Here is a 22172-nt window from a genome sequence, read left to right on the forward strand (position 1 = left end):
TCATGTGCTTGTAGAGTATCTCTTTTCACCATGTCACCCTGGCTCATTAGGCACCTGCACCTTGATATCTGTGATGACACGTTGCAACACTGCATTGTAAAACCAAAATAAATTGAAGTAACTGATAAGGGCCTCCAAATTTAAAAGGTCCCACTAGAAATGCCTTTTAAAAGACTATTCAAAACCCATGAATAATTTCACAGCATTCTGAGAGTGATATGACTGCTTTATTCAATTTCAGTGGCTTTACTGACATCAAAAGCACAGAATGCTGCTCTTGAGGTTAAAGGAGGTACTTTGGAAACGCTGCACGAATACTAGCATTCATGATCCCAGTATTCTGTATCTTCTGTCCTGTTGTCCACATGGCTATTAACTGCACGCCGTCGCTCCGGATTGGTAAACCGGCCTCCGCCTCTTCCGCCTTCCGCCCCTGTACTGAACTAGTCATATGATTAGATATGAAAAGCACAAGTGATACACCCATTCATTCCACTACACCCATTCTTCCTAACCCTAACCCTTCATACCCAGTCCCATTCCAGGACCTATCTGTGTGTGATGGAAGAGTGCTGTCACTCACAGCTGTAATGGGGTCTCTGGTTTCTGTCTTTTTGCCTCCGGAGGAAATCTTAAGCTTTAGTTGGGACGGTTTTGCGGTGATAATGGGCAGATTAGGTGACAGGCCTTCGAAGTTTATTTATTTATTTAGTTTAGATGAGTCTAGCATCCGCCTACAAAGCTTCCTGCAGAACTGTCACATACTGCATGAGATAGTCAAGGTCACACCGCCTCCTCTCCTGATTGTAAACACAAGCCAGATGCCTTCAAGCTGACAATATGTTTTTTCAATAAACTGAAGGGCTCTGCTTGAAGGTCACATTGACACAGAAATTGGGGGTGTGTGTAGATACTCATGCATCTCCAATAGGTGGCAGCATCACTGGTCACACAGTATATCTCCAAGAGCCACATACAACACCTTGAACTAACAAGGTCATCACGTAAATGGCAAACAAAGTGTTAAAAATCACTTCTTATCAAACTCTCTTTCTCCATTTGGGATATGCAATTAACGCCTTTCTTTCCCATTTCACTCAATCAGGCTGGGTTTCTTGGTCTAGCACACACTCTCCCTTAGTCCCTCTATTCCAGAATGTGTAAAACCGCTTTCTTTGCTCTTATTTAGCTTTGCTGTCTTCCAGCAAACTACGTGCTTTTATTTACTGCCAATGCATTTGGTTTCTCTTGCAACAGGATTTTGTTTTAATAAATGTTTTCATTATTTGTACCAAGCTGTCTGTCTTGAAATTTTGGGTTTTCCAATTGTCTATAAAAATGTGTTTTGGAAATTTTTCATTAGAAAAGTTTAGTAAGAAATGAGAAATTGTGACAACAGTTTATGCAGTTAATAGTGATTTGAATAAGTTCGATTGTATGGATTGTACTGATTTTGAGACTGTTGTACTGAATTTTTCCCTAATTCTGAGACACGGTACACTGCGTGACAATATGCAGTTTTATAGTATAGAACCTATTAGTGCCTCAGTAGGAACAGTCAGCACTCACGCTTATGAAGATGCTCAACCTTCAGCTTTACATAACTGACGCCTCCTATGTGAAGAAGCACAGAGGGAAACAGGAGAGGTTTTCATCTGACAGACCTTCCTCACAGCCAGTTGGCATGGAGGTGGCATTTAATGGTGTTTGGAGAGATGTGGACTCCTCTGTTAACCTCAGCGCCCTTATGATTGTGTAGGACAAGGATGGGCTCGTGTTCTTCCTGGAAAATTAACTCTCTGTTCAGCGGTATGACAATGGACTTTGGTATTTTTCTAAGATATTCGAGGTGACATATTTTTTGTTTCATGAAGCTCCTTAATGATTTGGCCTTCCCCATTTCATTGTTATGGGGATTGCATTTGAAGAAATTCTTGGGAGTGTCAGTAATCATTTTGGCACCTGTTTTGTAGTTCATTGTGGGTTTTTTCTTCATGTTTATCAAGCATTGCAAATAAATCAAAACTTCAGTGCACTGTATTGAAAGTGAATAAAAATGTTTTTTGCAATACATGGAGACTCATCTGTCTCTAGGACATAACTTGGAATACTTTGGATACCAATTGTTTTATAGCTGGGTCTCATTTTAGTATTGGATTCCTTAAAAAGAAAAACGACACCAGAGGTGTTTTGTTGATTTGTTTAATTATTAAAAGCTTTAAGAACATATGCATTCTTTGAGAAGATCCAAACTCACAGCAGAGACATTTAGGATATTTATATTTAGGCATTAACTAAAAATGTATTTGGTAAGTCTGTCTTGGGGAATCACCATCGCTAAATAAACTATATATATTGAGATTTATTGCTTTTTGTAGTTAAATGTTTGTAACTCTGTAACACTGGTGACTAAACATTATATGCTCATGTGGCACGAGAGAATATACAATACAAAATATGAGCTGAAAAAAAGCTAATACAAAACACAGGACAGACACATCAGACTTAGTGACCATAATTAAGAGGAACACCTCAAGTATTGCACAAATGCTCAAGTGGCATTTTCTTTTCTTCAGTCTTTGTTCAGAAATCATAATAACCATCTCCTCCACCCACACACACACACAATCATATCCACATCAAACATAAAGTGTACTTCAAATACATCAGAAAATAAAAAAAAAATACTGTAACCTAAGATACATGGTTTAGATTGAGGATGCTGGGTTTGGAAATGTTTGGCGTTTGGTTACATGTCTTAATTTACCTGATCTCATTTACAGACTCTTAGTACACAGTATCCATAAAGCTGTGATCAAGTACAAAGTAAAACAGCAAAACATACATTTAAACTCAAATCCACATTCCCCACATATTCATACTGCTTGGGTGAGATCCTATTTAATTGCTCAATATGGGACTTATACTGTAAGACAAATTTTTGTTTAACACTGTGACAATAACCAGAGGATTATTATGGCAATAATAACTGAAACATATGACAATGACCAGGATCACTTAAAAATAAGTCCTGTCTACATTCAAATGTTTTTTGGTCCATTTTGTACAAAAATTCAAATCAGTTAAACATATTGATTTTGGTTCCATAAACCTTAGCCCATAATATTTCTTTGGTACTGTGCTAGAGTCAAACTTTAAAGTCATTTACAATAATACATACAGCAAGGTCCAGATGTCACAGTCCACTTACTGAGGATTTCCAAAAAATACCAAAACGTATATATACAATTAGGGTGAACTGTGTGAAATTTGGTATTAAATCAGTTCATGGTAATGGATTCAGACCTTTGGACTGTACTGTATATTACAGTGACACCATTTCTGTAGCAAAATTTGATACAACTCACAGAAATCAGTAATAAAATGAATAACTAATTAAGCTACTGTTTCAACACATAACAGCCTACATAAATTAAGAGGTAGCCTTTTCCCAAAGTTTCCCCTGTGTCTGGGAGGCAGCCTTTCTAATGGTAAAAAGTGAATATCATCTGTCAGTTGCTCAAATCGAAGCAAACCAGACAGTTATAGCAATGGAGGGGTGGTTTCACTTGGTTTTTACCCACACTTTTGGCTACATGAAAAGAAGTGCTGAACTGAGCAGACTGCTCCCCGTGTGTGCATCCTCAGATGTCTTGGCTTTGTTTTCCTTCTTCTTTTTCTTGTTGCTGTAATTGGTGGTGACAGAGGGCAGAGTGGTTTGTCCCCTAAGACATCTCCATTAAATGTATTTTGTTTTGGGGGGGGGGGGGGGGGGGGTTTGTTTGTTTGTTTGCTTTTGTGTTTTTTTCCATGAAACTTTACTGGGCCTCCATGCAAGAGGCACAATCTGTTGAAAAGAATGCAGTGAATTTCCTGTTAGTTCTTAGGGGATATGCTTTGCTTTTCCTGTCTTGGGTAACCAAGGTTTTTGTTGGGTTTTTTTTCTCTTCATCTTCGTCTTCTTTTTTCCTGCTGACTTCCTGTCGCTGGGTGGCTGGAGAGGTGGAGAGTTAAAAGTCCTGGTTCAGAATAACCCCTGACCCCATAATGCCCCCCACCCCCTCCCAGCACAGCCCTAAGGTGAAGCAGCGGGCTCCTATGGTGTGGTGTTGGTGGACAGGGAGCAGATGTCTCTGGATGGAGTGGGGGGGGGCCCTGGGGGCAGGGCCTAGCAGCTCATGCCATGCTGCTGGTGGGTGTGCTCTGGGTGCTGCCCATGCTGCCATTTGCACTGCTGTTCTCAGAGGGAGAGGAGTTAATGGGCACAGGCTGGCGCTTGGTCAGCGTGCATGGACATCCTGAATGAGGGAGAGAGAAAAGACCAACGGCGAGAGAGACAGAAAGAATGGCAAAGGGAGAAAACGAGAGAGAGAGAGAGAAAAAAATACGGAGAGAGAATATAACAGAAAGAAGAAGGGGAGAAAATGTTATAAAAAGTTATAAAGTCCACACTCCACAAATACACATATTGTTTGATGTTAAAAGGTCTTAAAGCTGAGAGTTTCTAAAGGCCGAAACAGAAAAGAAGACTACAGACTCTGAGCTCTCCTTAGGCTGCAAACGCCTGTGTGTGTGCGTGCGTGTGTGTGTGTGCGTGCGTGTTTTGTGTGTCTGCTTTGGTCATGGCTTGACCTGTCCTGTGCCTGGTGCAGTCTTTTTTTTTTTTTTTACCTGAGAAGAAGCTACGTGTGGAGGCCAGACCCAGAGCAGGAGGGTAGCCTGAAACATCAAAACATAGCACCCCAGTTAGAGCATCTGATCTTCCATCACGGACACGACACACCTACACATCTCCCTTTTCTTTCTCTGGTCCTACCAGCAATGAATGAGTCTCAGCACGGACCAACAATTATGCAATTCTGAACTACACTGCACAGAGCAGCTGCTACTTCTAGTCCTTTTATGAGGGAGCAAAAGTTACTGTTCAGTCCAAAGTCAAGAAAACCAGTGACCAGTTTGCTTCTACACATTCATCTTTTGAAGAAAAAAAGTTTAGAATAGGCCATCATTTAAGTGTGTTACTTTTAAGTTAAGTCTTACTTAACTGTTTCATCTTATTTCTAGTGGCAAATCATCTCGAGGCTTGTTAGGGTCAGTCTCGCCGCCCTTTTGGCATCTTCCCTCATAAGCTAGAGGAGCAGAGATGGGGCCTGCTCAAACACTCCGCCAAGCATGGCTTCCAGCACACATGTGCTACCGTTAAACATGTTTGACTAGTATCCACTGAAAATAACATGCAAAGCTGGAGGCAGGGCAGTCACCTGTTCGGATTTTGATGAACCAGAGGGCACTAACAAGAAGCACGCCGATGAGGAACCCTCCGAAGGCGATGCCCAACACGGACGACAGGCTAAACTCAAAGCAGGGATCTGAAATGCAGAATTGAATTTTTTAACGCTCAAATGAAAATGGTTTATTACATCACAGCATTGGCAGATCCATAATTTACAAGACCAGCAAATAACGTCACTGTTAAACTTCACTGCTAAAACCGATTATTTAAGCAATGTTTCTGCCCATTTTATATACTATTTCCTATACATGTTAACCAAAGTGTAATGGTGATGTCTCAGTACTTGTGATGGTTTCTGAGCTCTTTGAGTCTGGGTTCACTCAATTTAACTGTGTGTAGAAAAGGATTCCACAAATATTTTTGGTAGATTTATTCTCAGATTCGTAATGCTCAGTGATCCATGTAAAGAAAAAGATTTCATTTACGAGATGTTTAAAATATTAAACCCGGAGCTACTCTCTCTCTCCCAGTTATAGCTGTGTGGCTGATTGAACTGTGTAAAGGTACAATAAACAATAACAATATTCTTGAATTATGCCAGAAGGTTTCTGGAATCCTTGGCTGTAGGAAAGAAAGAATATATAAATAATTTAGAAATTATTTCCAGAGTTCTCAGCTTCCCTGGTGTTTCCCATCCAAGCGTCATTCACAGGCCTCTGATACACTGCTGATGTTATGAAGGTCTCTCTCATAATGTCACTTTAAGCTTGAGGTCACAGATGTTTGGCACTGTGAGCCCACCATGCCCAGCTCACAAAACGTCCAGGCATCAAAATGATCCCACTTTTGTTATAAGTGCAAGGCTGTCATAAATTTCTAGTTAACACCTGCACTGCAAGGACTATGGGCCTGCTCTGCTCCCAGAATGCCATGTGTATTCTTTTGACCGATTACCCTTCCTTTCTGCACTTGCAAAGGACAAAGGAAGGAAGAAGGCAGATGATGCTGTTTGTAGTGACCCCAACCCCCTCCCCACCCCCCCACCCCTTGGTGTAGTGTAGCATCTGTCCTATGGTGTTACTCTGGCCAATGCTTTTTTGCCTTTAAGACGAATAGAGGATGCGCGTGTTTAAAGAAGACATGTCCGACATGTCGAAAGGGAACGGTTCCCAGCGGGTTTTTACGAGACTTCGGTTTCATGCCACAGACCAAGTCGAATCTGAAGCTGAGCAAACAGAAGCAGGAAACCAGCAAGCAGGTGGCCGAGGGGAGATGAACTCCGAGTCCCAGCAGCACCTACAAACAGGAAGGACAGGCCTGGGGCGAGTTGCATCCTGCCCAACACATCCCTGTCCACAAGAGCACGTCCAAGCAAAGAGAGGCGCTTCTTAGTGTTCCAGTGTTGTTTGTGATACGGTAGAGTCACTTGGGAGTGAGGAGCACGCCCAGGCTGCAGTGAGTTCAACTGCGATTGCCCAACGCTTGCGGCAGCTCTTGCTCACCTCTGCCAGTCCCAAGACCAGTGGGTGGCAGATAGGACTGAGGGCAGCAGAGAACAGGAAACCAAAACGCCAGAAATGGAGTCCTGTCCTGACCAACACACTGACCAAGTGGTGAAACCACACCAGCACTTAAAACTGTTTCAAACTGACAGTGAAGCAGGAAAAAAAATATCCTGTGGATGTTTTTTTTTTTTTTGGGGGGGGGGGGGGGGGGGGGTTGCACATAGTTGAACACACAAACACAACCCTTGTGTCAGCTACCTCTTTTCTGTTTTTGTAATGGTGCAAAGTGAAATATAATGGGCTTCCCTCCTGGCTAGAGGTGAGGAATGCATGACTCGCTCCTGAGTCGTCTGCTGAGTGACTCTCTTCCCCTTTGAAGAGCAACACCTTCCCTTTATTGTGTGTGGCGGACAATAGCAGACAGGCCCCGTGTTTGGACAGCCGCACACACCAGACCTTGGACGCAATAATTCCCCTCAGGCTCGTTATTTCTGATTGTGGCCATAGGGTCAGCTAGCAGGCTTTCCTATGAACCATGCCCCCAAATCCTCCACCCCCATCCCAATCACACTTCCGCTTTAGTATCCTGATCTCATCTCCATGACGACTGTTAACGTCAGCAACGTAACAGGCAGAAGAGACCACGTCAGTGCGAGACATACCAGACCTTTTTCAGCTTGCAGAGGGGAGACGATTGAGGTTTGAGACAATGAGCTGTCATCCTGTTGTCTGGGTCTGACTGAGTAATGTTGAATACTTTTTTGTGGGTGTTCTATGTTTTCCTTATTCTCTATCTATCTTATGCTTTGTGTTTTTAAAGAAGGTTGTTCCATGGCAGGGTCAAAGTTCATATATCTGGAGCATCACGGAGGATGTTTCTAAAGAAAAGGACCTCAGTCATAGACTTTGAACAGAAACCACGGTAGATATAGGAAAGTTGCAGGTTGGCAATGACATGCACAACTTAAATACCACAGGAAATAGCATGCTGTAAAAAAACAACAACAATATAACTTTACCAGGAATGTTGACAGTCTGTCATGTATTCATGTACACATTTTCTGAATCTTTTAGTATTGAATTCCCAACTGTAATTATGATGGGACTTGGTCCATAACACTTAGAATAATCCTAAAATGCTCACTTGGTACTGGTCCATGCGACTGGATGACCTGTACTTTCCTCTTTACTGGCTGAGGTGCAGTACAATTCTGTGGAAAAAATTTAAAAATTAATGAAACAATGAATGAATGAATAATTAGACACAGATGTATTACTTTTATGGAGATGTGTGATCTGAATGGGTGAAGGTCTCTTTATTTAGCTAAATCTGGGCAAAATGCAGAGGTGATTAGTCCTAATCTTTCCTTTATTGTACCACTGCAGTGCATAACAACTAATTAATGACTACTGTATTGCTAACGATGTGTGCATTCGTAAATTCACTCCCATGGCACCCTTGGGTCATTTGGAAATTCAGAGCAAAATAGTTGCTTGAGAATCCTGTTCTAAGAAGAGCTAGGTCACTCTCTTTTTTGGTTGAAAGCATTGGTGGCTAGAGCCATGGTAACCAAACACAGACAACAGGGAAAAAGTAACTTATGCTTGGTCCCCCCACCCCATCGCCATCCCCAGCATAGAAAACATTTCTTATCATTAAATTTACAAAAGTAGCCACATAAAACCTATATTTGTTCATCATTTATCAGATTTCTGATTTCAAATGCTGGAGCAAATTTCAACACACAGCATTCTACTTCATTCGTTCCATCAGAAGCATGACTTCACAAACTGTTTGGCATTAGATATCCAATCTTTAGCTCCAATTCTAGCTTGGATCTCACCACCCATGCTGTAATTGATTAACTTCATATGGCAATAAAGGCAACTCACATAGGGTCCCTCTGGCATAGGGCAGAAGGTAATGCCACACTCCAGTTCCCAGGTGCCCGCGTCCCGCTCCTTGATCGTCTCCAAGGAGAAGCTGAACCTGACGCTGTTGTAGCAGGCTCTGTAGGCGCATGACTCCTGCTTGTAGGACAGCATCCTCTCCTCTGACTGCCTGTTTCTGGAGCGCACCACACAGCCAGCCACTTTGAGATTTAAGTTCAGGCTCCCGTGGACCATGTTGGAGACCTGCCACAGGTATCAGTAAAACTTTCACCAACATGCTTCTCACATGCAAATACGATGGGTAGATACAATTTGCTTACTGGCCTTTGCCAGCAAACATCCAACACTCTGGCTTATAAGTCTTGGCCTATTCAAATATTGATCACCGTTTGGCCTATAGACTACTATTACATAAAACATATTGAACCTTAGGCTACAGGTGAAGAAATATCCTTAATTTGTAAAATTGTAAAATGTTTCCTTTTTACATCACACATTTCAGATGTTTCAGTGCAAAGACAGGAAAATCCCCTCTGGCCTGGTGTACTACCACAGTATTCACATGCGAAATGTCAGAATTAAAATCTATTTTAAAGTGTTTTATTTGTCTGGGTTTTAATTTAAACATGGATTCATGGGAAGATTAGCCATCATTGGAATACTCCAGCATCAAACCTACTCAAAATGTTTATTTGGCATTCAGAGAAGTTCACCAATGAGTCAGAGTGTTTATTTATCAAATACTTGGTTTTACAGTTTGCCATGTTCAACTAGATACCGAATCTTTGTAAGGGAGTCGATGTCCAGAATTTCGCATTTGTTTTAATTTGGTGTGGTAGGACAGCACAGTGCCAAACTATATGCACTAATCACAACATTCGTTTTGGCTTTCCTGCAACTCCTCTCCGAGTTCACATGCTCAGTTGCAGGGGAAAGTGCTGACATGCAGAATGACATTCATCTGAGCAGAGTGGTAGAATCAAACCGGCTAAATTAGATTTATAAGCATTCTGTTCTTTTAAAGCCTTTTGCAGTCTTGAATGTATGCCCTGTACAAGTGAAGGCATCTAAGACAGGTCTTTTTTAATCCTCTTAAAACCAAACATTTGACCAAAAAACATTTAAAGTTTAAAACCCTTTTAAACTGCTCTGAAGGTTTAAAGATTTAACAAAATTTGTTTTTGAGGTTTAACTTGAATGGAGTGTTACTTTAAGATGCCCAGTCCTGGAGAAAGACTTACCTCGGCATATATCATCCTGTTAGTCTGTACTTTGGTGCTAGGATCCATCGGTGACATGTAGTCCGGAGAGGCATACAGCTGCATATCGATGTAAAGTGGAGGAGTGGTTATGCTGTCTACAGGTCTCTCCGTAACTACAAATACAGTCACATACATAAACATATGTCTCTCTGTAACTAGAAACACAGTCATATAGATAAACACCGGTCTCCCCTTAACTCGAAACCCAAACATATAGATAAACCCAAGGTAATATTGCACACCTTTACCTCATGTTCCTCTTTTTACCTTTAATACAAAACAATTTAGGACTGTATGCAGCAAAGTAATGGTTTGCTTTACTCTCCCAGTACATATGGGCAGCATACCATTTCCACACTTTCTAATTAAAGTGACAGGAGTAAAAAAGAATCCCTGTGCATCACTACATTCACTTTCAAGAAACCAGTCTCAGACCACAGATGGACATGGAGTGATCAGGGAAAAAACTAAATACTGAGTGAGTCTAATATTATAATCAATATACAATCAATATATATAATCAATATCAATTATATTTATCCATTACAGAGGACTCAATTGGAGTAGCACAAAAGGAAAAAGATCAGTTTCAAATTATTTAAAAAAAAACTTACTCTCTAAACTATTTTGATTGGCTGTAGTGTTCCATGCAGCAAATTCAGTAAGGAACAGCATCCCAAAAAAAAAAAAAATCTCTCAACATAATTTAGTTTTTAATCCTAATGCATTTGAAAAGGGAACAAAATGGATGGCGTTATTACCTGATGTGTGCCCTTTTGACTTGATCTCAAGCCTAATTGTTGGGCTGTTGAGGTGAATCTCTGTGTAGGTGATGCCTTTAACCTTGTAATAGTCCAGTGCCAACTCCTTGATTTCCTTGGCATTGTCAGAGATGTTCTTCATTTGTGGAATGAACATATCATTCAGCTGTATAGGGTTGTTGGTCTGAAGAGGAAAGTAGCACAACTTGGATGCAATGGGTAAAACGATCAGAACTTCAGCAAATTCATTATCTAGATTAAAAGCTGTAGAAACAATATATACAGGACACAGAAATCCATGTAAAATATTGAACCTTGAGGTCAGGTCATGTATGAATATTAATTCTCTTCCATCATATACTAAGCTTGGAAACAAAAACTTCTGCAATTTAAAGACTGTGTTTGAAATATAAATGCAACTGGGTATTAAATCATATTAAGGAAAGTAGCATAAATAAAAAACAAATTAAAAATATACTGCTGTGGTCATAATATAAAGATAAGCATATTTCAATTTACAGAAAAATTGCTCACCAGAAAATTAACTTTTTGAGCTTTGATTCTCCAGTAGGTTCCCACGGGACCCCTCAAGACCAGTTTCAACTCTGAAAGGCCTACATCCACTGAAACATTCCTGAGAAACAAGCCCATTCATTGTAGCTATGAAAACACTCAGCACCTTTCCCTCTGAAAGGGAATAGTAAATCTATTCCGAAAGCCCAAAGATCATGAGGTGACTTCAGTCTTCTAAACAAGGGACTCACCTGATTCTGACATGATCAGGAATATTGATGATGTATACCTCTTCTGGGGAATTGCCAATTAGGCAAGATTTAACAGAATGCTTTTCGGACTTCACTTGGAGCAAGCCCTTCTGACTCGGTGCTTCCCATCTGAGCTGGCATGCCGACAGCTGCATCATCCCTGTGTGAGGGCAGAGGGGGAAGGCTTGGTTTTGGCAGTTTTTACAAGCTCACTCTTTATTGAGATTAGTTAAATGCGATAAGCTGAAAATGTGAGATGGAGTGGGAGATGAATAGCTGTACCTCTTATTTCGCTAAAGGTGATGGAGAGTGGATCTTGTAGTGCAGTGAATGATGTAACCCCTCCAAACCTTTCAACTGCCCAGTCAAGAAGCTCGCTGCCCTGTTTGGCTGGAGCGTTCAAATGTTGCTGTTTATTGGGCATTGTCATGAACAATATCTTTGCATCTATTGCAGTGGTCACCTGAAAATCAGATGGTAAGGCCCTTAATGTACTCCATAATAGTTACAAGAAAAAAAGGTTACAAGAAAAGGATCTAAGCTAGTCACAAATCCAACTGAACTAGACAATTGCATGATATTTAAATGATAAATTTGAACAAGTGACTCGGATAGACAGGGCTGTTCTTTCAACATTGCTCTGACTATACGTTCATGAGCCTACAGTACTTGACTTGTAATCGGAAGGTTGCTGGTTCAAGCCCCACCACTGCCAAGTTGCCAGTGTTGGGCCCCTGAGCTAGACCCTTAATTGCTCAAGTTGTACTCATTCATAATTGTAAGTCGCTTTGGATAAAAGCGTCAGCTAAATGCCATAAATGTGAATGCAATGAGCCTAGTTCATGGTTTAAGGGCATAATAATGACCAGACTTCCTCTTTGCTTCCCATAAGGAGCATTGATGTTTACTGACAAAAGTTTCAAAGAGGAGTCAAGATCTCATTTACAGACTTTTGCTTCATATTTGCTCAGTGCATTGAACCCTCGCTCCCTCAGTTCAATTCAATTCAAATTCTCTTTACTGACATGACAGTTAAAATCTGTTGCCACAACTGTACAATTTGTTATTGAAAATACAATTAATAAATAAAATAAAATGTGAATGAAACAAATGAAATGAAACAAATACATGTTCAGCATTTAGCTGACACATTTATCCAAAGCAACTTACAATAAAATGTTTTAGAGCAAATGCTGGTTAAGGGTCTTGCTCAAGGGCCTAACAGTGGCACCTTGGCAGCAGTGGAGCTTGAACTGGCAACCTTCTGATTACTAGTCAAGTACCTCAACCACTGAGCTACCACTGCCCATGGAACAAGAAAAACATACAAATAAATAAAGAGACTAGTAAACAATTAAACTGAAGTGAGTATCAATTGAGAATACAAAGGTTAAGTGTAATGTAATGAAAAATTACCAAGATAAATTACAAAAGGGGAATCAGAACTTCACTTCAAAATTGAATCTGTCTCAGCTCAGTTCAGTTTAAATTTGCTTTATTGGCATGACAGGTAGAATCTTGCCAAAGCTGTACAATTTATAACACTCACATTAATAAATAAATACATAAAATAATAGAAAGTGTAAGTATAATGTAGTCATTCAATTGTGATAAAATAATGAGAAAAAAAGACAAAAAGGACAAAAAGTGAAGTTGAGCAAATAAAATGAACTGTACAAGTGGATATGGATGTCTGTATATTAGTTTACTAATGCATGGATAATTTGTGGAATGGTGTGTGACAATATTATGGCAATTATACACATTGTTTTGTGGTGTCTGGGAATGTTTAGGGAATGTGGGGATCTTGTTGCTAATTTCTTATAGACAGGGAGTGTCTGATGGGTCTGTCTCTGTCTCTCTCTCTCTGTCTCTGTCTCTCTCTCTCTCTCTCTCTCTCTCTCTCTCTCTCTGATCTTAAATGTTTATTGTGGTAATATGTATATGGCTATGGTGCTGGCATTTTTCCTTCCTTTCCATGAACAACACGGACAGTAAAAAAGTAAAACTGCTGACTGATAAAGAATTTACCGCAAGTCAAGCAAGCATTACCTTATCAAAGTCAAAATAGTGGTTAATTACATAAGGGTACAAAGAACAAAATGACAAAAAATCATAAAATGACAATGTTGGCAAACCAACTTTTGCATGAAACTCTGTTAGGGGCAATGACTAAGGAATTACTAACAATTTTGATGGGACCCTTAAGACATGCCATGTGTGTTATCATTCGCTGTCATTTCAGCTGATGAGAAGAAAAATGTTTGGTGAAGACTCTGTGTTTTCTAAAACATCACTTACTAATAATACATCACGACCCTAATGTTAGGCTATGACTCAGCCTTCATCAATTATCCCTAGTTTCTGCTTTTTCTGTATTCCAGTAATGTAGCTAAAGGTAATACACTTTTACACCTCCACAAGATCTGTAAGGTATAGCTGCCAAGATTGGAGACTTCTGACTGATGTGCTCTGACCAAAAAAGAAAGACGGGAAATAGTGTAGACGCGCGTGAAACAAATCACGATGAAACAAAAAGCAGGGTGTGGGCATGCAGGGGTGAGGGCAGGGGTTAGGTGTGGGGGTTAGAGGTGGGGGCTGAAGAACAGAGGAGCCAGTTTGACAGGCATTTCTCTCTGTGGGCCACAGGGTCCCGTGGCAAAGAAAAAAGGCAAATCACTGCAAATGAGAGGAAGTGGTCTGATCCAAAGTGACCCAATCCCAAGACTATTCCGATAAGACTTCCTACCCCGCTGTGTGACTCTGTGTAAAGATGCTAGCCAGTGCTGGCTTACTGCACGACATGACCTAGACCTGACAGACGCTAACCAGGGTGGTGGGGGGGGGGTCAACCACTGTTATCGCCCTTTGGGGGGTTGGGGGGGGTTGTTATGATCCTCTACTGAGCTATCTGGGGGGATGCTGAGAGAGCAGAGCAAGCCCTGATTAAGACAGGGGTCAGGGAACATCCCTCCCATATAGCTCACAGAACATCCTGTGCATGGTGTATCCTGGGATGCCCTCGTTTGAAGAGCTTGGAAACACCAATGATGAAAGGCTAAGACTGCCTGAGATGGATGTCTAATTTGGATGTGAGAATAAAGGAGTTAGTACAGTGTTCCTGGGTGCCTTAAGTCGACCACTCCAAACAGCTATTGCAATGAAATACGTCAACACCATGTGGCACGGTTTAGCGTTTACCCAGCCTGGCCTCTCCCAGCTCAGCTTATAAAGGACAGACAACACTAAAGAGACCTTCAAAGACCTGATCCTGCATCCAAATAAAGTAACGAACAAATCCAGCAGCCCTACTCAGCAGACATTGAAGCCTGGCTTTGCTCCTGGCACTGTTTAGAGTGTCTGCGCCATCTCCACTCTCAGGACTGTCTCCAGCCTCCCACAGCCTTAACAAATGGCTGTTCTAAATATATGTTCCTATGTTGGATAACACATAACAGGAATATAAAGAATGCCTTTGGGCCAACTGCCATTCTGTACATGGTGGAAAGGTAGAATGAAAGGTAAAATATTCTGAGTGTCATGAAAGCTAAACAGCATGGAGAGCAGAAATATGAGCAGAAACACATGAACTAAATACATATATTTATAAATATGAACATTTAGTGATATATATATTAGTAGAATACTAATACAGCTAATTGTTGAACATATGTATTTAGTGCATGCATCCATTATTCAACTGAATATGATATTTCTGTTAAATGTCTACCAGTTAAAATCTTACCATTCCTTAATGCAAATTGGTACTGTACCCTTTCACAACCCACTTACACACACTGGGCTTCTTGTTGCTGATAGTAGGATATTAGGCTGGTTTTCTCTTTTCTATCTTGCTATGTCTATATTCTGCATCATTCTTGACTCTGGCCTATTTACGTTTGCATGCGGACATGGGGAGAGTTCACAAAGCACTTCTGTAAGGTGCTCTGGACAAGGCCATGGCCAAATAAATGTAATGGAAATGCAACTGCATGATTTGAATATGTTTGGCCTCATATTTCCTCAGGGCTTAAAGCCATACCCGCCTGCATCGATGAGAGCCCATCTGCTTCACGCTGCAGTTGGGATATATGGCTTTCTTCTCAAAAGGGGTTTGGTGGTAAAGCAGGGTAGATCTGGATAGACACACTGTTCCTGCTTACAATCAGTGTAACAACATTATGAGACAGTGTGTGTGTGTGTGTGTGTGTGTGTGTGTGTGTGTGTGTGTATTTTCCCTTTCCCTTATTTTTGTGAGGGACGTTGTTTGCTACATACATAGAAAGTAGAGTTGCCCGAGGCGCGTAGGTAGATGGATTTGAAGTTATTCATTGTTGTGCTGGTGATGATGAAGGTAGAAGGAACAGCAGCAGTCACCGTCAGTATTGGGTATTCTGTCTGTAATTAAACAAGAGAACAAGGTGAGCGAGTATTCTCTTTAGCCTAAGTGCTGGAATAAAAAGAGGCAACATTATATGACAGAGGCAACATTGCCACATCCTTATAGATTATTAGCAGATGCTCATGAATGGTTTTCTTTGGTACTTTATACATTTTGAGAAACACACACACGATAATGATGATGGAACCTAATGTGTTACTCTGTAACCAAATGATAGATGAGCTGTTGTGGTACGAATAACATCTATTGGGCCTGGCCATCAACCGCAGTGCCAGTTGTACTTTTAGGCCAGGTGGCAGGAATTTCCAAAGGCGCTTTTCTTGCTATTGGGAAGCAAAAGAAAATCCGCTATCATATCAACAGTCACGGGCTTCCTGCGACTCCACCATTGTTGTTCTTCTGGGCAAGACGGGCAGGCACCCAGGCTCAGCGAAGCGTGCAGTGAGAGTTCTGCGCCCAGTCCACTCTGCTCTGGGTCCAGCTTATCCAGGCTCAACCATTGCTCCATTCCGGCCCCAGCCATTGCAGGCCCAGACGTTCGCACCACACCAGGCCCATATGCTCGCACCGCCCCAGGCCTAGACGCTCGCACTGCTCCAGGCCCAGATGCAGGCCCAACTGCTCAGGCCCCAGCCGTTCAGCTCCACTCTGGGCCTCACAGAGAGTGTCCTATTAGACCATGCTAATGTGAGACGGTGATGTAAACAGTAAATGGACCGAGTCAAATCCCATGGCCGCCATTCACATCCCCTTCCTACTATGTGGACTTAGATGACAAGCTGTTACTCTGAGACTACATGGGACTTGTATGTGGGGTGTACTGATGTCTCTGTGTGGCTAAAATATGACTGCGTCAAACATGAATTCATAAGCAGGACTTCTTTACGCTGTCCAAATTAGCAGTGGGGCTATGCTGAAACTGGTATCATCCTGCTTATGCTTAATGTAAGAGCAATTTAAAACTAAGGAAGGGCAACACTAAAGGTGATATGCTATGCTACAAATGAGTAATTTCAACAGCTCAAATATCCTGTTCGTAGAGCCCCCCACCCCAGGATGGCAAATCACAAGGCATCTAACGACATCATCATCCATGCTAGCTTCCCAATTATCACTATGACCTTCGACTGTCATCATCATCATCATCATCATGTGCCCTCTGGTGTCATTGGTCACATCAGTTGAGCTGGACAAATTGTGGATTAGCCACTGGAACAGGGAACTGGTGGGATTCACAGGACTCAGAGCAATAGATAAATGAAGATAACACAACATGGAAAACTCATGCTATCCTTCTCCCCAGCTAAGGTCCAAGCAAGTTAAATCATTAGAGCAGCACCTCAGGCAGCAAAAATGTGTAATTTACTGATCATTACTGCAAATTTGGACCCAGTACTGGTATTGCAAAATCCCATAATAGGCAAATGAGCACTCTGTATGTGTGTGTGTGTGTGTGTGTGTGTGTGCGTGTGTGTGAGAGAGAGAGTGTGAGTGTGAGAGCAAGAGAATTTTACAAATGTTATCAGCAGAATGCTGACCTTAGAGGCATTTGGCATATATGTTATAATGAAGGCATGTTGGGAAACTCATAACAACAACCCAGGCCAAACTTTAATGATGCCATGTTGGCCAATATGTTTCCAAAGTCACATGTTGCAACATACAAGTACACAATCACAGCATGGTTTCTTGTCAATACTGTGCAGCACATAAACTCTAGGGGAGAACCATGTCAAAGATCACAGGTGGAAGTCCTCGCATTTTTCTGTAGTCTGCCAACACCGACAAACAGCCATATTCCAGCACGAGCACTCTTGGAACAGTGGAAAAGCTCCCAAACAGCTTTCTTTATGGGACTGAGTAACACCCCTTCCACCCCACCCACTGTGTTCAGAGAGTGTGACAGCACACAGGGGAGACATGGGTGCCGGCTCAGGCTATAATGCCCCTCGGATGCCGCTGTGCCCATCCCATGCCAAGCGGGCGGCCTCGGGGAGGAGCAACCCCCGCTGCCTGCAACGAAACGCAGACTGTTGGGACCATGACACGGCGCACCACTCCACGTCCAGCAATCCAATCTAACAGCTCAATTTCTTCAAGAGCCTTCATCTGACGACGAAAGCGAGAGGGGCTTTGCGCAGCACCCCTGCAGCGAATCGATTGACAAGAGCCGAGCATGCCGCACTCTCTTATATAACATGACTTCATCAGGACAGGAGAGCCAGAGCTTGGAATGTTTCACGGAAGAATAAGCACAGCATCTGTTCACTCTAGGTCCCTCCAAAGCACCAGGAGAAGGTAGGATGAGATGAGATGGGAGGAGATGAAATGAGATGAGAGGATGGGGAGTTTACACCTTATAATTCTCTACTTCTAACTCCCAGGGCTCTTGGGTCTCTCAAAGAGGGAACTTGGGCCTCTTTTGATCCAGTGAACCTCAACCCTGTATCTGCCCAAGGTCTCTTAAAAGCACCATATACTCTACACCATGAAATGATTTAATGCTCCTCTGCAAGTCATAATGGAACTATCGTATCACTTTTCTAAAAACACAGGCACTACAGTTATAAGCAAACCATGGCATGCTCACATTACGAAGGCGGCTGAAACGTTAGCTTGTACCAGTACCAGTGTGTCCATCTGGGCTGGATCAGACCAAGGGCTCTCCGCCTCTGTGCCAGTGGTGGGGGGGTGGGGTTGTCTTCATCCTGCCAAATCCACTTTTAATCTCTTCTTACCACAGTGTAAACACTCCCACCTGGAAGAGTCTGCCGTAATCTTTCAAGTCCCGGCCAGGGTAGGATTTGCATGGAACCCCAGCAAATAATTCTCAGCCCAGGGTACCGAACAAATTACTCTCACTAGAGGTAAAATTAAAGTAATATCAAATGGAATTTGCATGAAATATGCATTCAGTATAATGTATAATGAAATTACATGGCATGTATATAAATGGAATGCCTCAAGTGTGCTGAAAGCTGATTTAAAACTGTGTGTGTGTGTGTATATATATATATATATATATATATAAAAGAAAAATGTATACATAAATATTAGCTAAGTAGTGGTAGTTACCTTGTTAGTTAGGTAGTTAGGTAAAGACTTAGAGACTATAACAATAAATAAAATATAAATAAGTGTATATGGGTGTACTGGGTGCCCCGCCCCAGTAGCTATATCCCTTTCTTCTGCTGCTCCAATTTTCATCATGAATATGAGCATTTTACCCTAATACTCTTACCCAGCTCTAAAAATCTAATTAAGAGACACAACTGGTCTTTTGGGCTCTTAATCCTCGTATCTGTCCTCAGTCGTGGCCCTCTTACGAGGGTACGAGGGCCCGTGCAACAGGCAGCACGTTCTTTCTGCGAAGCGTCTTATTAAATTGGCTGCTCCCAGCGCACGCCGGAACGCAGACCTGCTGCGATGGCGCGGGCTGTCAGCGGAGCTCCAGCCTCCCACTGAGAACAGGGATTCGGCGAGTGTCCCGCCGCGTGCAGCCCCACTTCTGTGCTAATAAACCTGATCCGTGGACATCCCCAGTGCGCTGTGTAGTCCGACATGCATTGTCCACTGTGCACTTACACGCTTACCTCACACGCAAGGACAATCAGGCAGCACCGGTGGCCAGCAGTGTGTTATTAGGGACGCATAATACAGGCTTATACTTCATGCGTCTTCAGTGGGGTGATGGTACGCGCGCCAAAACTGACGCAACTGTGGCGCTTCTGGTCGTGCACCACTCGAACTTTGTCAGTTGGCGCTATCCACGTTCACTTTTTTTTCCGGGGTATGTATTTTCGCCGACACCTGTAGTTTTAGAGAAGGGATGATCTGATGATTGCGCTAACATAACTGCATATGCACATGTATATATCCGCGAAACTTCATTCGGTGGTATGTGATCGCTCAAAGAAAGAGGACCGTTGGGCCCGTGTCTGCGCAAAGGCTCACGGTCAAACAGCTAACGCATAAGGCCAAGCACGTGATGAAAATTTAGGCCATTTTACGGCATTCAGTGAACATAAAACAGCAACATTGGAAATGCACAAACCAAATGACAGTCCTCGCCTGTACATGACAGCCGTTCGGTTTTATATCATGCATCCCAAAGGTCCTTCGTTATGATGGCCCATATTTTTATTTCAGACGAGTCGTTCTGTGAGCGCTCACCGTTATCTCCGAGCTCGAGGCTGGCTTACATTTAATTAGTCTCGCAGGAGGCAAGTTGTCAGATATGTCCACAAGTACAAAGCCCAAAATATTTAAAAAATAAATAAAAATAAAAGAATGCATACTTCTTACAGCCAGCTTTTAATTTTCCCATTTGATCACAAAGCATTTTTTCCCAGAACTGCCACGAGACAAGGCGGTCCGTGCGCATTGTTACTGAGGCGTCATTTGTAAGAAATATCGCTCGCAGTAATACGAGACAAGCGTCAATTACGCCGTGCAGCTCAGATACGACAGCGTCTTTCCTGAACTGCCCTGCCCTTAAAGAGACACAGAGCACTGATTCAGCAGAACCACTGAGCTGTGCATCCGTTTAAAATGCTATTAATTAGAAGTTGTATATTGGAATATAAGACATTTTAATGTGGGCTGGATAGGAAGATTTCAACTATGAAAAGCTAAAATAGTCTAAGATGCCATGCGTGCCAATTTCTCACATAAGACTAAAATCTAGTAATATTTCTACTCCCCGTATTTAGACTATGGGAAGATACAACTTTGTGGAGATACAACTATTTAAAAATAATTCTTGAGGTGCCATAGCTGTCTAGATCAGTAGTTAATAAGTAATCAGTCAATCAGTCGATGTTTCATTCTGTATTTAATAGGAAAATCTCAAGTGGGTGGAAATGACTGAACAGGAATGAAAAGTGGCACCAGTGACTTCTTGTTGTTTACAGAAAACAGCGCAGCCTACCTGGCCCCGCCCACCCACAGTCCTCTCCGACTCGCGCAGCGCAGCCCAAACAATGTGCGTTCGAGTGCTTGAGCGTTCGCCCGTGCTATTTTTGCTCCTGGGCTTTCAAGATACAATTGTTTTCCTTTTGTGCATTTTTTTCGAGTGCACTTTTTTTTTCAAGGTTTTGCTGATGCCTAACGGTTTCCCGTTATTCTTTGGTTCTCTCCCTAAGCCGGCCCGGCTCCACCGTTCCAGACTAGGCTCCTTGCCAACAGGGTACGCGGGCTGCCAGAGAGTGACATCAATGAAGGCTACGAGCCCCGCCCTTCAGCATCGCGCAGACTCGCCTCTTCCTCCCTACTCCATAGCAACCAAACTGCGTAGACAAGCAGCACTTGAGTTTTTCCTCAGTCTCACGCTCGCTCGCTCTCTCTCTCTTTCTCTCTCTCTCTCTCGCTCTCTCGCTCTCTAGATCTCGCTCTCTAGATCTCGCTCTCTAGATCTCGCTCTCAGCTCAAAACATTGTTCTTAATTCCTCCTCTGTACTGTACACGTACATCAGCTTTTGTTTGTGTTTGTTTTGGAAAGATCATAATGGTGATATTTTAGGACCATGCTGTGGGATCAGGTGACTGTTCTGAAGACACGGCTTTAAAAAGTTATAAAGTGCAAAACTAAAACAGTTCTCTCTGAGGAAGATGCACAGTTGACCATGAAACTATATCCCAAGCAGATCTGGGAAAGGACCATTCCATTCTTTTCCATGCAAACAGAACTACCAGAAAAACTAGTTTTTTGTCCCTCTCTCTCTTTTCTCCATGAGAACTCGGGCAATCCAGGGCCCAGAGTGGTGTGTTTCAAATGCCATGACCCTTTTTTAGCCATCCGCAAGCCCAGTCAGGGTCGCTTGGGATCAGGACATTCACACTCTCTAGAGTTGCCCAGGGCTTCAACTTCACGAGCCAAATTCTTTTGATTTTCTCCAGGGTTTGTCTTGTTTGCGACCTGGTGCACAGGGCCTGCTGGCAAGCTGTTTGTTTTAATGCGATTTCAGGATGCAATGCATGCAGTTCTGGTCTCTTTCTTCCCTGTGTAGACATTGTCTCCCTGCTCACACACTAGTGCTGGCTGTAGAGAGATGCCAAGCCAGTGTTCAACTGTGTTTCTCTGCTCAAGTTCAGTCTATGCCAGTGTCTCACACCACTTTGCAGGTAGAGAGGGAGAGAAGCAGTAAACTCTGGTAGTGCAGGCAGTCGCTGTGATTGTCACTCCATGCATAACTCACATGGAGTGCAAGTTAGTCACAAGATTTTTTTTTTTCATGCCTGTTCTCACCCCTGTTTTGTTTTTTTTTTACACCTGAACTGACTTGTCCAGTAGAAAGTTTGTCTGGCCATTGGCAGTTCTTCAGGTTTCCCCAGGTCTATCACATCTTCGTTT

At 42.4% G+C, this 22172-nt stretch overlaps 1 protein-coding gene across 2 annotated transcripts in view; it reads right to left on the reverse strand.

Moving 5' to 3' along the window:
• Window positions 1-2186: 2186 nt before the first annotated feature.
• Window positions 2187-22172, reverse strand: part of eng (endoglin) — a 34682-nt gene continuing 14696 nt past the window's right edge. Inside the window, exons 5-16 of one of the 2 annotated variants that reach the window (XR_003411720.2) lie at window positions 15697-15816; window positions 11701-11881; window positions 11419-11578; window positions 11189-11288; window positions 10655-10838; window positions 9873-10006; window positions 8632-8874; window positions 7883-7949; window positions 5262-5369; window positions 5046-5129; window positions 4672-4719; window positions 4254-4298 (exon numbers count right to left, since the gene is read on the reverse strand). Coding sequence is in view for 1 of the 2 variants with exons in the window: in XM_027025838.2 (XP_026881639.2) it covers window positions 4177-4298; window positions 4672-4719; window positions 5262-5369; window positions 7883-7949; window positions 8632-8874; window positions 9873-10006; window positions 10655-10838; window positions 11189-11288; window positions 11419-11578; window positions 11701-11881; window positions 15697-15816 (1467 nt within the window). In the remaining variant the exon portion in view is untranslated. Of the gene's footprint in view, window positions 4299-4671; window positions 4720-5045; window positions 5130-5261; window positions 5370-7882; window positions 7950-8631; window positions 8875-9872; window positions 10007-10654; window positions 10839-11188; window positions 11289-11418; window positions 11579-11700; window positions 11882-15696; window positions 15817-22172 lie in introns of both variants that reach the window. The other variant, XM_027025838.2, reaches the window with a different exon arrangement.

The sequence above is a fragment of the Electrophorus electricus genome, chromosome 6, assembly GCF_013358815.1.
Source record: "Electrophorus electricus isolate fEleEle1 chromosome 6, fEleEle1.pri, whole genome shotgun sequence".
NCBI classification, from domain to species: domain Eukaryota; kingdom Metazoa; phylum Chordata; class Actinopteri; order Gymnotiformes; family Gymnotidae; genus Electrophorus; species Electrophorus electricus.